At 35.1% G+C, this 17,290-nt stretch overlaps 1 protein-coding gene across 8 annotated transcripts in view; it reads right to left on the reverse strand.

The window, feature by feature from the left end:
- The window catches only part of COL4A5 (collagen type IV alpha 5 chain), a 269,256-nt gene that overhangs the window by 88,897 nt on the left and 163,069 nt on the right, over window positions 1-17,290 (reverse strand). For all 8 annotated transcript variants that reach the window (XM_040468444.1, XM_040468445.1, XM_040468446.1 and 5 more), the window contains exons 24-30: window positions 16,423-16,493; window positions 15,933-16,124; window positions 15,062-15,230; window positions 12,509-12,601; window positions 12,312-12,416; window positions 11,207-11,304; window positions 9,826-9,976 (exon numbers count right to left, since the gene is read on the reverse strand). In XM_040468444.1, coding sequence (XP_040324378.1) covers window positions 9,826-9,976; window positions 11,207-11,304; window positions 12,312-12,416; window positions 12,509-12,601; window positions 15,062-15,230; window positions 15,933-16,124; window positions 16,423-16,493 — 879 coding nt within the window. The remainder of the gene's footprint in view (window positions 1-9,825; window positions 9,977-11,206; window positions 11,305-12,311; window positions 12,417-12,508; window positions 12,602-15,061; window positions 15,231-15,932; window positions 16,125-16,422; window positions 16,494-17,290) is intronic.

Consider the following 17,290-nt stretch of genomic DNA (forward strand, 5'->3'; position numbering starts at 1 on the left):
AAGAATTCTTTATATATTCTGGCTAAAAGTCCTTTTTGTCAGATACATGATATGAAAGTACATTTCGTTTTAATTAAGTCCAATTTATCAATTCTTAAACTGTTCTTTTGGTATTTTATCTAACAACTCTGCTCAACCTACAATCATAAAGAGTTTCTCCTATGCTTTCATCTAAAATAAAGGATAATAAAGTACTGCCCATGGGCTAAATTTGGCCTGTAGGTTTCATTTTGAACTACCTGTGAGCTAAGAATGGTTTCTACATTATTTAAAGATGTTAAGAAGGAAAAAAAAATATATGACAAAAAACATAGGTGGCCCATAAAAACTAAAATATTTATTATTGGGCCCTTTATAGAAAATGTTTGCCTCTGTTCCAAAAGTTTTTTTTTTATCATTTTAGGTTATATACTTAAGTCTATGATCCATTCTGAGTTAATTTCTGTATACTGTGTGAAGCGTGGGTTGAGGTTCATCTTTTTTGTTTTACACATGGATGACCAATTGATTTAGCACCATTTGTTGAAAAAACTTATTCTTCTATTGAAATTGCCTTTTCTATTTGTCAAAAATCAAATTCTATAAGTCTATTCTTGGACTACCTATGGCGTTCCATTGATCTATATGTGTCTCTCATTTCACATATACCACACTATCTTAATCACTGTGGCTTTACATTAAGTTTGGAAATTAAATACTATGAATCCTCCAACTCTATACTTCTTTGTGAAATTATTTTGGCTATTCTAGGTCCTTTCCCTTTCCAAAAAAAAATTTGAATAAGAAACTACTGCAGAATTTTCTAGGAAACATGTTAAATCTATGAATAAACTTGGAGAAAACTGTTATGTTAACAATATTGAGCCTTCCAATTCATAAACACAAACGATCTTTCTATTTGTTTGGAGTTTGACTTCTGTCATAAGTGTTTTCTAGTTTTCCACATACAGATCTTGCACATATTTTTTAGAACTATACCTAAGTACTTCATGTTATTTTATTCTATTTCAAATAATGCTGTTCTGTGTAACTTTCATTTCTAGTTGCTCATAATAGCATGTAGAAATACAATTTACTTTTGTATGTTTGCCTTGTATCCCATCAATTCTTAGTTCAGAGTTTTTTTGTAGATTTTTGATTTTCTATATAGAAAATCAAGTCACCTATAAAGTTTTTTTTTCTGCCTTTCCAATCTGTATGTCTTTTATTTCTATTTTGGGGGGTTATTTAGTGATGAGGTTTTTTTAATTTAAATTTTCTTAGTTAAAATACATTGCAATATTAGTTTCAGGAGTAGAATTTAGTGGTTCATCATAACAAGTGCCCTCCTTAGTACTCATTACACATCTAGACCATTTCCCACCCACCTTTCTCCATCAACCATCAGTTTGCTCTCTATCATTAAGAGGATCTTGTGTGTTTCCCTCTCTTCTCTGCTCCCCCTCCTTTTCATACGTTCATCTGTTTTGTTTCTTAAATTCCAGGTATGTGTGAAATCATATGGTATTTGTCTTTGACTTATTTCGTTTAGCATAATACATTCTAGTTCCATCCATGTCACTGCAAATGGCAAGACTTCATTCCTTTTGATGGTTGAGAAATATTCCACTGTGTGTGTGCGTGCATGTGTGTGTGTGTGTACACACAACATCTTCTTTATGCATTCATCAGTCAATGGACATTTGGGCTCTCTCCATAGTTTGGCTATTATTGATAATGCTGCAATAAATATTGGGGTACATGTACCCATTTGAATCTGTATTTTTATATCCTTTGGGTAAATACCTATTAGTGCAATTGCTGGATGATAAGACAGTTATATTTTTAGTTTTCTGAGTAAACTCCACACTGTTCTCCAAAGTGGCTGCACCAATTTGTATTTCCACCAGCAGTGCAAGAAGGTTTCCCTTTCTCCACATCCTCACCAACACCTGCTGTTTCTTGTGTTGTTAATATTAGTCATTCTGATGGCGTGAGGTGGTATCTCATCTTTGTTTTGATTGTATTTCCCTGATGATGAGTGATGTTGAGCATCTTTTAATGTGTCTGTTAGTCAGCTGGATGTCTTCTATGGAAATGTGTCTATTTGTGCCTTCTGCCCATTTCTTAACTGGGTTGTTTGTTTTTGGGTGTTGAGTTTTCTAGTTCTTTATAGATTTGGGGTACTAACCTTTTATCAGATATCAGATATGTCATTTGTTAATACCTTCTCCCGTTCCGTAGGCTGCTTTCTAGTTTTGTTGATAGTTTCCTTCACTGTGCAGAAGCTTTTTATCTTGATGAAGTCCCAATAGTTCATGTTTGCTTTTGTTTCCCTTGCCTTTGGCGACATGTCTAATAAAAATTTGGTCCAGCTTAGGTCAAAGAGGTTGCTGCTTGTGTTCTCCTCTAGGATTTTGATGGTTTCTTGTCTCACATTTAGGTCTTTCAAATGATGAGATTTTTTTTTTACTTGAGCATAGTTGACACACGTTACACTAGTTTCAGGTGTACAACACAATGATTCAACAAGTATATATATTATGCTTTGTTCACCAGAAATGTAGCTATCATCTGTCACCATATTATTTGTATTTCTTGCCTGATAGCATTTCATTGCTTTATAGGACTTACAGTATGATAATAAAAAAGAGTGGTATGAAAGGACATCTTCATGCTGTTCCATATCTTCAGGTAAAATCCGTCTTTCACCACTAAATATAATGGATCAAGTTTCTTGTAAATGTTATTTATCATGCTAAGGAAGCTCTCTTTTATTCCTAATTTTGTGAGAGCAATCTTTGCAGAATGAATGTTGAATTCTGCCAAATAATTTTCAGCATCTATTAAGATGATAATATTGTGTTTTTTCTTTAGACTGATGAAGCAAATTACACTGATTTTTTAAATTTTTTAATGTTTACTTATTTTTGAATGAGAGACAGAGTGCAAGCAGAGGAGGGGCAGAGAGAGAGGGAGACACAGATCTAAAGCAGACTCCAGGCTCTGAGCTATCAGCACAGAGCCCGACATGGGGCTCGAACTCACGAACTGTGAGATCATGACCTGAGCTAAGTCAGACGCTTCACTGAATGAGCACCCAGGCACCCCAAATTACACTGATTTTCTAATCAGCCTTGTATTCTGAGGATAAATATTACTTGGTTGTAGAATATAATCTTTTTAATATATTGTTGGATTAGATCTGCTAATATTTTCCTGAGACTTTATATATATATGTTCCAGAGGGATATTGGTCTACAACTTTCTTTTCTTGTGATGTCTTTGATGGTTTTTGATTTCAGGGTAATGCTGGCCTCATACAATTGTTGAGAAACAATCTATCCACTTCTATTTTTGGAGAGAGATTGTGTGGAACTAGTGTTACTGTTTCTTTAAATGTTTGTTTGAATTTACCAACGATGCCATCTGGATCTGTAGTTTGTTGGTAGGATTTTAATTACAAACCTAATTTCTTTAATAAATATTGTATTATACATTTCTTCTTCAGTGAGCTTCAGTAGTTTGTATCTTTTAAGAAACTAAACCTTCTCATCTAAGCTGTCAAATTTATGAGCATACAGTTGTCTGTCATATGCCCCTGTTATTCTTTTAATGTCTGTAGGGTCTACAATGATGCCCCCTCTTTCATTACTAATACTGATAACACGCGTCTCTTCTTTTTTCTTTTCTTGGCTGGCCTGGCTAGAGGTATATCCATTTTATTAATCTTTTCAAAGAAAGTCATTTGGTATCACAGAATTTTTCTATTGTTTTTCAGTGTTCAATTTCACTGATATCTGCTCTTACTGTTATTTTGCTCTATCTTCTGATTGTCTTTTTATTTTACTTTCCTTGTCTAATTTCTTAAGGTGAAAAGTTGTTCTTTTTATCTAATAAAAGTTTTTCACACATAAATTTTCTTTTAATTACTTCTTTACCTGAATCCTCTGAATTTGATATGTTTTATTTTCATTTTTATTAAATTAAAATACTTTCTAGTTTTCACAGTGATTTCCCTTTTGATTTATGAGGTATTTAAAAGAGTTTGGTTATTTTCCAAATATGTCAAGATTTTCCCAGATAGCTTTCTATTACTGATTTCTTGTTAAACACAGCATGGTAAAAGACTATACTACATGATTTCACTATTTTGAATTTTCCAAAGTTTGTTTTAAGGCCTAGATTATCATTGATCATGATGAATTTTCCAGGTGCACTTTATTTCTTTTAATTTATCTATTTAATTTGAGAGAGAGAGAGAGAGAGAAAGAGAAAGAGCATGCGAGCAGAAGAGGGGCAGAGAGAGGAGAGAGATAATCCTAAGCAGGCTCTGCACTGTCAGCATGAAGCCCGACATGGGGCTCAAACCCACGAACCATTGAGATCATGACCTGAGCCACAACCAGTGTAAGACATTTAACCAACTGAGCCACCCTGGTGCCCACCATGTGCACTTTAAAAGAATGTGTTTCCTGCTCTTGTGGGGTGGAATGTTCTATAAATGTTAATGTTGAGGAGTTATGCTCAAGGGAAACTCCTAACACTGCTCTGCTTAGAACACTGTACATCCTATCCTTGTATTCTTCTACATGAAGCTGATGCAAAGTATGGTCTATGGTAGTTGAATGAGTATGACAAGCCTAGCTGGACTGAAGACCACCTGATGTTGGGCATTACAGTATCCCAATTTTCTATTTGTAATTTTGTATTCTCTTTATTAACAAGAGCTACCAAAATTGTATGATCTTAAGGTGCCACAGAAATCTTTTTCTGTCTTCCACATTTCTCATCCTTTGAAAACTGTACTTTTCATAATTATTATTTCATTCTTTTTTTTAACATACTGTGTATCAGAAATTTATTTAGTTGAGACCACTTGCTCAATACCAACTTTAAAGAATCTATTCTTGGGGCGCCTGGGTGGCGCAGTCGGTTAAGCGTCTGACTTCAGCCAGGTCACGATCTCGCGGTCCGTGAGTTCGAGCCCCACGTCAGGCTCTGGGCTGATGGCTCAGAGCCTGGAGCCTGTTTCCGATTCTGTGTCTCCCTCTCTCTCTGCCCCTCCCCCGTTCATGCTCTGTCTCTCTCTGTCCCAAAAATAAATAAACGTTGAAAAAAAAAATTTTTTTAAAAAAAGAATCTATTCTTTCCCTACTGACTGAGGACATTTCTGTGATATATCAAGTTGTTATATATACATAAGTATGTGTGTATGTATGTGTTCAGTATATACATGTTTCTTAACTCTTTCTATCATATTGGTCTACTGGTCTGTTCCAGCACTGGTTCACAATGGTATAATTACAATTATATTGTAATATATTTTAGTAAATGTTTGGTAAATGTTAAGTTTCAGAATTAGTTATGTCAAATGCTTGCAAAAAAGTCCTATTTGAATTCTCATTGAAAATGCATTGTATTTAGACAAATTTGGAAAGAGTTGACATCATTGAGCCTTCCCATGCACACATATGATTTATCAAGCAGTTAATTTTACCTTTTTTCAAGTTTGTTAATGATAGTTTTAATTTCTTTCACAAATACATTAGACATACTTTATTTTATCAATTTCTAGATATGATATATATTTTTTGCAAATTACATTTTATTTTTATTTATTTCAATATTTCCATTTCTATACCGTTCTATTTGTTACAATACTTTTGGATGTTATTCTTGCTACTTGGAACATCCTTTCCTAAGGATACAGCTCAAGTGTCACCTCCCTTATGAAGCCTCCCAAGGCATCTTGGATGAAGCCCTGAACAAAAGTAACATATGAGGCAAACTGAATGTTTCCAGTCATCTTTTTTTACCTTTTTAAGATGATTCTAATGCTGAGTCTTTCTTTTTCTAATGTTGAGTCTTAAGCACATTTTCATCCTCATATAGTTCTTTCCTGATGGGTATTAGCCTAATTAATTTATTATTGGTTACCATTTTGCTTTGAAAGTGCAAATCTCCTATTAAAAGAGATTGCTAGGTTCTAATACCCAACTACTGGTATAAGTGTGTCTGATAGGTGAACTTTTATTATGATTTGCTTATTGAATTCTGACAGTGGTTTACTGACCCAAAACATTAGCAATACATATTCATAAAGGTTCCAGATAAAATAAGCACTATCACAGTGATACCATGTAGATTTTCTTATAGTAGTCACAGAGGAGACTATATGCTTTTGTGTTTCTAGTGACTCAAATAGTATCTGGCACAGAATAAGAACATAATGTTTGAGGAATGAAAGAATTATATGGCAGAAAATCCCAACTTCTTTTTCTTCTAGCAACATAGGAATTGTACTGGAGTTTTAATATTTCAGAATGATTCTTATTAGGATATGGGGATCCTATATTTACTTTCAAAGATTAGGAAAATAAATGCCTGTTAAGACACTGATGCTTAAAATAGTCTTCAACCCATTTCTTCCTAACCCGTCTCAAGGATATTTTAATAAACAAAAGTATCATGAGTGAGTAAATCCCATATGGAGACTGCCACATAGCTTATCATTTGGAATGTCTTTATCTGCAATTTTTGGAATCACATGTTTCAGCTAGGGTAGATAATTGGTGGGGAACACTATGTGTAACTTTGAGTGTTACAGTTTACAGGTGGCCAGAACTGTTTACTTGAACACAGATAGGTATTTTTAAAAGAGCTTTATCTGAGAAGAATTAGTATTGGGCTAGTTTGGGGCTTTGTCTGGTAGAATATAGGGTGGATAAATTGGGCTGTGCTGTCCTATTGCTTTAATTGTAAGTAATCCAACATGTTTCGGGAGTATAGAGTTGCCCAGATTATTCTCTGGAGGCCAAAATATTGACCAGGAGAGCCCCATTCCTTGCAAACCAGTAAGGAAAAAGCAATTGCCAAACCATGTAGGCTAATTCTATTTCTGTATATAATTAGGGGAATCAGAATCAAGTGGGTAGAGGAAATCAATGGAGAAATAAGCAAAGTACATGAGCAGTTCACAGGAAAAGTATGTATGACCCTTAAGCATATGAAAAGATGTTCAATTTTATTCATAATAATGGACATACAAATTTAAACTACCCTGAGAGTAAAGGCAAGGGATCTAGTATATTCAAAGAAATTTTTTAAAAAGAACAAATTGGAGGATTACATTACCTGACATCAAGTCTATTATAAAGCTACTGTAATCGAAACAGTTGGTAATGACTTAAGGGTAGTAAAATAGATAAGTAGAATTAACAGCACAAAACAGACCTACACATATATAGCCATCTGATTTTTGACACAGATATCAAAGTAATCCAATGGGAAGGGAGATATTTTGAACAAATGATGTTGAATAAAATTATCTGGAATGAATGATAGTCTTAAACATAAAAGGTAAAATTATAAAATTTATAAAATAAAACAGAATATCTTTGAAACTTTGGGAAAGGAAAGGTTTCTTAGACAAAACACCGAAAATAATAATTATATAAAAATAGATAAATGAGGGGCGCCTGGGTGGCGCAGTCGGTTAAGCGTCCGACTTCAGCCAGGTCACGATCTCGCGGTCCGTGAGTTCGAGCCCCGCGTCGGGCTCTGGGCTGATGGCTCAGAGCCTGGAGCCTGTTTCCGATTCTGTGTCTCCCTCTCTCTCTGCCCCTCCCCCGTTCATGCTCTGTCTCTCTCTGTCCCAAAAATAAATAAAAAACGTTGAAAAAAAAATTTAAAAAAAAATAGATAAATGAAACATCAATAAAACTAAAACTTTTATTCATTAAAATACACTTATAAAAATGGATAGGCAAACCAGATCAGGATAAAATACTCATAAACATATATTGAACAAAGGAGCAGTATGCAGAATATATAAAGATCACTTCCAATTTAACATACAAATAGAAACAACCCATATTTTAAAATGGGGAAAATACCTGAATGTGTAAATAATCCACCAGTACATGTAAAAGAGCTCAACCTCATTAGTCATCAGGGAGATGCAAACTAAAACCAAAATATGTTACCAACACACCTACCAAAACTCAAAATTAAAAAGACTGATAACACTAAATGTTGGATAGAATGTGGAAAATTAAAACTTTCATACCATATTGATGTGAGTTTAAAATGGTACAATTGTTTTGGAAAAAGGTCTAGTAGCTTCTCATACAACTAACATATACCTACCTTATGACCCAACAATTCTACTCTTAGGTATTCTCCCAAAGAAAAATTAAAGCACAAATCCACAAAAAAGACTTATAAAAGAACGTTCTTAACAGATCCACTCATAATAGTCAAAAACTTGACACAGTCCAGGTGTCCATCAACACAGAATGGATAAACAAACTTTGGTATATTTGTACAATTAAATGCTTCATAATAAAAAAATAAAAATAAAAACTCTCACCAAACACAACATAAATAGATCTCAAAAACAATATTCAGAGTGAAAGAAGCCTTACAAAGAAGATACCCACTGTGCTATTCCATACGGAGTTCTACAACAGGTAGAATTAATTTACAATGAAGAAAAACCATTACAGTATACTTGTCACTGTGGATACTGGTGTAGGGAGTGAGGAAAGGGGCAAAAGGGAAATTTCTGGGATTATATTTTGATAAGGGTTTGGTTACTCAGGTATATGCATTTGTCAAAATCCAGCAAATATCTCCTTAAGATATGTGCATCTCATTTAATGTGAATTGTATGTCAAAAAGATTAGCAACCATAGAATTGTAATTATAATACACATGCTAAACTATTTAGGGAGAAGCGCACTCCCTAAATTGTAAAATTTACTTTGAAATGCAATAAAAAAATAAGTTAATGGATAAAGGGATGGATTAATATGTGACAAATCATGTATAGTAAAATGTTGATGATAGAATATCAATAATGCATATATAGTAGTCACTAAAAATTTTTTCCTACTTTGCTGTTTATATGAAATTTTAAAAACATAAAATGTTGGCAGAGATAAAATGTTAATTGTAGAATCTTGATGGTGGATATAGGAGTTTTCACTGAACCGTTGTTTTAATTTCCTGTGTGTTTGAAAATTTTTACAATAAAACATTTAGAAAACTATACTGATAACTACTTCTATCAAATTTGCAAAAATTAAAGAGTTTGTCAATATACTCACTTACCAAGGCTGTGGAGAAACAACTACACTCATACACTGCTGATACGGTGCACATGGAGAAGAATCTGACAATATCTAGAGATGCATTTAGCCTTTAATTCGGAAAATCTATTTTCATTAGTCTCTTCTACCATTACACCTGTACACGTATAATAAAATAACATGTATGCAAGACAATTCACTGTGATATGATTTCTAATAAGAAAAGATTGCCAAAAACCCAATCTAGTGACTAGCAACTGGTAGAATAAATTGTGGTATATCCAACCAATTCAATACTAGATGGCTATTTCTTAAAAATCAAGATCTCGATGCAATGACATGAGGTGATCTCTAGGATATAAAATTAAGTAAAATAAGTAATGTGCAAAAAGTCAAAAGGTCTACCTTTTGAGAAAGGTAGAAAAATATATATTCTTACTGGCTTGTATTTGTATGAAGGAACACTAGAAGGATAAATAACTCAAAATGGCTACATATGGGATGGGTAAAACAGAGTGGATGGAGATGGGGTAAAAGGAAGACTTCTCAGTGCCACTTTTATACATATATGATTGTATCACCTATTCAATGAAATAAAACGCCAAAACACCAATGGTAGATGAAAAAGAGCAGTGACAGAGTGGTAGCATAGGCTTTCAGCTAATTGGATTTATCACCCATAAACTTTCCCAAAAGTTTCAATTTCTATAAAAGTTAAACACAAATTGGAAAGTAATAATAACTTCTATACCTTTTGGTCCAGGAAGCCCATCCAAGCCAGCACGCCCTGGAGGACCTGGAGGTCCTGGGAAACCACGATCCCCTTTTGGACCAAGTGTTCCTTTGAAACCTGGGAGTCCTGGGGGCCCAGGTGGCCCAGGTAGCCCAAGTCCTGGTTCTCCCTTAAGCACACACAGGAGAAAACACAACAAAAACTCCCATGATTTTCTTGGTGTTTATTGTTTACCATGGAGAATTTAAAGCAGAAAATACAAGGTAATACCATTTTTCCCTATGGGGGGGAGGGAGTAGGACAATTAAATGAAAAATAATTGGTGTATTGGAGAGACCATCTAGAAGGATGAGAAATAAAATGATTTGGTTTCAGGACAAGAAAGATAAAGAGAGAATGAGATTAAAGAACTTAAGTGAAGAAATGGGATTACAGACTATTAGATAATTATTTTAAATTTGACTAAGTATGATGATGACATTGTGGGTTTTTTTGAAATGTCCATTTACTTAGAGATGAATACTGAAGTATTTATAGGTGAAACAACACGATTTTGAGATGTGAGTTAAAATACTTTGTCAAAAAAAAAAATAGATGAAGTAAATATGATAAAATCCTGATAATTTGGAAAATGAAAAGTGGATATATGAATGTTCATTGTATCACTCTTTTTACTTTTGTGTTCATTTGAGAGGTATGTAATAAAATAAGAACAATTAAACAATAGAGAAGAGGTTTCTCATTAGAGCTGGGGTTATGGTCAATTGTTCTTCCCATGGAAAAAATAGTAATGATGAAAACACAAAAAGTTTAAATTAATTAAATAAAAGAAAATTCAGGAACAGTCAGGGTAATTATATACCATAGTAGTTTGCTGAAGGCTGACTAAGGAAAATTTTAGATTAGCTGAGAAATAATAATAAAAAGAATGGAAAATAACTCAAACAGTTGTTGTTGTTATTATTATTATTATTATTATATTACTACGCTAATAGCAGTGGCTTGCATTATGTCTGTGGGATGGAATTGGGACTGGGAAACAGTATGGGAAGTTCCTGACATGATATTCAACCAATCATCACATAGGCATGGATAGAGATGAAATGGTATGGTAATACTATAGAGAAGTACAGAGGGAGCTGATGATTGTATTCTCTCATCTAATCTCATCTCATCAAATAACCTGTCACTCTAAAACAGAAACTTTTTGTTTGCTTTAAATATTACCTCCTGGACTATTAAAGAATGTTTTGGGTTAAATATTTTTAAATTAAAATATAATCAGCTAACTTTATTTATATAGTGAAGACTTGGGATAATAACGTCTATATCCAAATAGAGAGCTAAGGCTAACAGGAAAAATAGGAAAAGGGGAAATAATAAATTAAATGTCCCAGACCTTTGGTCCTGGAAAGCCTGGTGGCCCAGAAGGGCCTTCTAGACCAATTCTTCCAGGTGTCCCAGGTGCTCCTGGAGGTCCTGGAATTCCAGGAAAACCTGTGAAATGATGAGTCATTTTTTAATTTTTTAATCTCCAAAGAGAAGACACTTTAAGAAAGATATCCAAACTCCCAAACCCATGCTTTTACCCTGTCTAATCATGCTTAGTGACTAACAGTGAGATGTTAAAATTACAATGACATTCTAGATGACTACTCAGAATCAAGCCTTACAAATATCTGATATTCCTTCTCAATCACCTTATGGTCCTACCATTTTCATACAGAGCTAATTTGTGTGGAAGATACATTCTTCTAAAGTAAAATGACAGGTATTACTAATGAGATAGAACTAAACGTAAAGAATGACTACCACACAAAAATGCAGAAAAACTTTTATTCTGCTTATATTTGGATATAGTATGCTAAAAGGCCTACCATATAATTCTGGAAATGAGCTAAAAACAATTACAAATATTACACACATATATACACATAAAGCCAAATCTCTTTCAAAGTCACTTAGAATAAATGAGTAAGGACATGTTTAAAGACCGTTCTCAGACCAATGTGCATGCTTGTCATTCATGAAAATAAATTCTGTGAGGAATAAAGCAGAACTGAAACAACAGCCCTAAAAAATTTCAGTAAATCAAGAAAACATGATTAGGATAAAACATTACTTGGATACATATGTGTAATAAATATGTTTTTCGCTTAATACAGCCCATTCATTCAACCAATTATCTACTGAGTGCTTATTATGTGCCAGGAACTTTTCTAGCCTTGAAAATACAATGGTGAACACAAAAGACAATAATTCTGTAATTTTTAAAGCTTATATATAATTTTTGTATATATATGATTTAGATATTTTCTTGTCTATACTGTTTTAGATAAAGACAAAATTATAGTGCATACCTGCTGTGACTTTTCATTTACATTACTTATGGTACATAGAAAAGAGGTACAATTAATATATTTTACTTGTTGAGGAAATTATATCAAAGAATAATGTAATACTGACCAGTTAAAATAGCCTGCCTGCTGCCCAGTCCTACATACCTTTGGGACCAGGTGGTCCAGGAAGCCCAATTCCAGGGATACCTGGTTCTCCTTTGCTACCGGGTATTCCTGGCAAGCCTGGCTGGCCGGGAAGTCCAGGGTCACCTATGGAGAAATAGCAGTTTTTTGCAAGGGATACTTTCAGAGAAAGAAGCCAGTAAGTGTTAAAGACATGACCAAATAAATTCCTCACATACCTGGAAGACCTACTTCACCATCTCTTCCTGGGTTACCAGGCAGACCAGGCTTCCCGGGTTGGGTTATGGTCTGACCTGGATCACCTTTAGGACCTAAGAACAAGAGGGAATCAATGTGAATGAGAAGTGTTCACTTGACTAAAGGTCTTAAAAACAAAAAAAAGAGAAGTATCTATAATCTTTTTAAAATGCACAGTAACAAAAACCCACAAGAAAAATAACCACATATCATATATCCAAGGAATATACCAAACACAAGTATAAAATTTCTAAAAGAAAAAGTAGATGACAGCTTTAAGAGTTTCCAGGATTGAAGACAGCATCTATAAAAATATTCTTAAATGTAGGTTGAAAGAGCCTAACAAATTTGAACTGCAGTAAACAAGAAATATGCTTTTTGACTAATTAATGGTACATTAAAGTTTTATGTGTGCAAAGTCCAAATACACCTACTTCTCATTAATTAAAATAATGACTTGAAATAGTCTCAGGACAACGATGGATTTCTACAACATGACATAAAAAGCACTAACCATGAGAGAAAAAATTGATACATCTGACTACATTCAAATTGACTTCTGTTGATATAGGACACCATACAGAGAGTGAAAATGGCAAGCCACAGAGAGCAAAAATTTTGCAGAACAGATAACAAACAACTAATACACAGAATACATATATTTGAAAAACCCTAGGGGCACCTGGGTGGCTCAATTGGTTAAGTGTCCAACTTTGGTTCAGGTCCTATCTCACGGCTTGTGAGTTCGAGCCCCATGTCGGGCTGTGCTGACAGCTCACAGCCTGGAGCCTGCTACAGATTCTGTGTCTACCTCTCTACCGCCCCCACTCCAGCTCGTGCTCTTTGTCTCTCAAAATTAAAAAAATAAAAAATAAAAAAAAATTAAAAAAAAGCTAAATCAGTAAGAAAGAGAAACAATCCAGTAGAAAAAAATGGTAAAAAAAAAAATACTTGAATAGGAATTTCACAAATGGATATTGAAACAGTCAATAAGCATATGAAAAGGTGCTAAACTTTAATGTAAACAGAGAAATGTAAAATGAAACTGTCACGAGATATATCAAACTCAGCAGACTGAAAAAATGCAAAAAGTCTGACAATAGAACATATTTATGAGAATGTAGAAGAGTAAGAAATCTCCAATACTGCTGGTGAAATTGGTACAATTGCTTTGGACATAGTTTAGAATTATCTAGTAGAGCTGAAGATGGATTTATTCTATGCCTTGAGAATGCTCATCTTAAAGATATACCCTAACCCAGGGATTGGCAAAATTTTTCTGGTAAGGGCCAGCTAGTGGGCCATATGATCTCAGTAGCAACTACTTAACTCTGCAAAATGTTGAGTCTATGGTAGTACTACAAAAGCAACCACAGATAATAGTGAATGTGTGCAGACGTGCTCAAATAAAAGTCTCATTAATGACAAGCAATGGGCCAGATTTGAACCATGTGCTGTAGTTTACTGACTCTAGCCTCAGAGAAGTACACGCACATGTTTACCAGAATGAATATACATATATGTATGTATACACACACACACACACACACACACACACACACACACACAAGGATGTACACAGAAGCATTATTCATTGTAGGCCAGAAGTATAAATAATCCAAATGTTCATCAACAACAGAATGGATAAATCAACTGTCACACACACACACACACACACACACACACACACACACACACACAATGAGATAATATACAGCAATGAAAATGAATGTATTACAGCTATACACAAAGTTAATATAAAGAATACTTACCCTAGGATTCCATTATTAAGAAGTTCAAAAAGAAGCATAATTAAAGTACTTTGTTTAGGGATCCATATCTAGGTGATAAAACTAGGGGGCAAATGGAAGAAAACTGCAAAAGTCAGGACGCTGTTTACCTTAGGAGAAATGCAACGGGATTATGATCAGGAAAGGACAGAGAGAGAAGGATGGACATTTCTAGGATGATGACAATGTTCTGTTTTTTGACATGTGTGGTAGGTACACATGTAATTCCATTATAATTATTTGTTAAACTTTATGTACCATGTATTTAAAAACAACAAACAACAACAATAACAATGAAGACTGTCAGAGGAAATTTAAAGAGGAAACCTCCTCCTCTTTAGAAAACACACACACAATGTGCTCCCTTGCTAAGGAGCTCTGAAAAACCCAAATATAAATGGCCAGGGAAATACATCTCTCATGAAAGGAAGCCAAGAGTGGCCAAAAGATAATACATTTCTGCTTTAAAAAATTTTTTAAATGTTTATTTATTTTGAGTGACAGAGAGAGAGACAGAGCATGAGCAGGGGAGGGGCAGAGAGAGAGAGGGATACACAGAATCTGAAGCAGGCTCCGGGCTCTTAGCTGTCAGTACAGAGGCTGACACAGAGCTCAAACCCACAAACTGAGAGAGGAGGACCTGAGCTAAAGTTGGATGCTTAATTGACTGAGCCACCCAGGCACCCCAATACATTTCTGCTTTTAAGCACCAAATTAAAAATGAAACAACGATAGTAAACTCACCTGGTATTCCTGGCTGGCCTGGATTTCCTGCCACACCTTGTATGCCTTTTTCACCTACTGGGCCTGGAGGGCCAAAACCCACAGGGCCCATAGGCCCCCTATTCCCTGGGAGACCTGGCAAGCCTGGATTCCCAGGGGGGCCTCTTTCACCCTTAAAAGCAATTCCACCCTGAAAAGGGAAAAATTTAATAAAGAAACATACAGATATAGGTTGGTATGTTGGTATTACTGAATACAACTGGAGAAATGATACAGCCATAAATAGTTCTTAAAAGCTGTACAAGTGTGTGTTATTATGGGATGGTATGTATGATCATTCCACTTAGTCATTAATTCCTTCAACAAATATATTTTTTTTAACCCATACTATGTATCAGGGGCTGGTGATACAGCAAAGAACAAGAACAGACAAAAATCTTTGCCTTCATAAAGCTTACAGTCTAGTAATAAGTCAAGAAGTTTATAGTGTAGCTAACACATGGCCATCTACTCACAGTAATCTCTAAGCTTACTATATATAAAACCAAATTCGACTTCTGTTCTCAGATCCAAATAAACCTAGACAAAGATTTGTAGTATAAGAGAAGGGGAACCTCCCATTGACCCATAGGCATCCTAACCTCCTGCCCACCTATTCGTAGCCAATATCACTCAATATAGTAATGGATTAAGAAGAAGGAATTTATAAAACAATTGAGAGAAAAGAGTGGTAAAGAAACACTACATAGTCAATAACAATGTACCATTACTATATATAGTGACACTCTTTTAAGCACTAACTGGGTGTTCATCTTAGCACCAGGACCATCCTAGGAAACAACCCTAAATAACATTTTGGCATCACAGAACTAAGACTATCAAACCAACTCACAGGTTCTCCTTTGGGGCCAGGAAGCCCTGGTAGTCCATCCTGTCCAGGGGTACCGGGTAAACCAGGAAGCCCGGGGGCTCCAGGGGAACCCAACTCTCCTTTGTCACCCTTCATTCCTGGAAAAGTGAGGATGTCACCAGGTTCACCTTTAGATCCAGGAAAGCCTGGAGGACCTGGAACTCCCGGTATGCCCTAAGGGAAGAAAAAAGAAAGAAGGAGAAAAGAAGAAGAGAAAAAAATCAGTTTCTTTTTTTCTAACACTTTTCTGTCTCCAGTTCATCACACCAACCCACCCAGTAACATTTAGTGTATACAAAGCTATGAACAAAGTGAGGCATGTGAGTCAGGGAGACTCAAGGAATAAAAAACAACACAAATTAATAGAAACACTAAATGTCTTTTATTATATATATCCAAAAGTGAAAAACAAAGTGTAACTGGATTTCTTCCACTTTTTTTGTTGTTGTGCCATGATATACTCAAAACTTACTGTTAATCCTTTGGGACCGGTTGGACCAGCATGTCCTTTTTCTCCCTTCTGTCCAGGGAAACCAAGAGATCCTAATACACACACACACACACACACACACACATACATAATAATGTGAAATTTGACCCTGAGCCCCTGACAAAGCTCATATAAAAATCAGCAAATCAAATTTTAAAATAAGAATCCCATTCAATTGCATTTAACAAGTCGCAGTTTAATTTTCCTATGCTATCCTCTTAAAATGGGCAAATCAGGGGCACCTGGGTGGCTCAGTCAGTTGAGCTTCTGACTTTGGCTCAGGTCATATCTCATGGTTTGTGGGTTTGAGCCCCATATCTGGCTTTGCGCTGACAGGGTGAAGCCTGCTTCGGATTCTGTCTCCCTCTCTTTCTGCCCCTCCCCCATTTGTATGCACGCTCTCTCTCTTTCTCTCTCAAAAATAAATAAATATTAAAAAATGAGCAAATCATCCTTTCTTTTACGTGAATCTAATTTTTCATGTTACATACGATATTGTATCCTTAGGTATTTCCAACTACAAAGCTTCTCAGAGCTCACAGCTACCAATTGCTAATTGGTTACAGGAGTAACCATCCTGTAACCATCTTATTGCTAAGGGGAGAAAGAGATAAGGACACAGTCTGCATATCTTTCTTTGTTCTGATCTAAACCATTTCCCCAGTTCCTTTTGAGTCCTTCATTTGGTTCATCACTACATAAAATTTGGATTAAGAGAAACATTTGGTGCTCAAAGACTAGAGGAAATACTGCTAAAGCAGTGTTCCCAAAATGGGTCTCTAGATCAGCTGTATCAGGATCCCTTAGGTACTGTTTAGAAATGCTAATTCTTGGGCCACCACCCCAGATC

The sequence above is a fragment of the Herpailurus yagouaroundi genome, unplaced genomic scaffold (assembly GCF_014898765.1).
Source record: "Herpailurus yagouaroundi ecotype Mexico unplaced genomic scaffold, PumYag 67700, whole genome shotgun sequence".
NCBI lineage: Eukaryota > Metazoa > Chordata > Mammalia > Carnivora > Felidae > Herpailurus > Herpailurus yagouaroundi.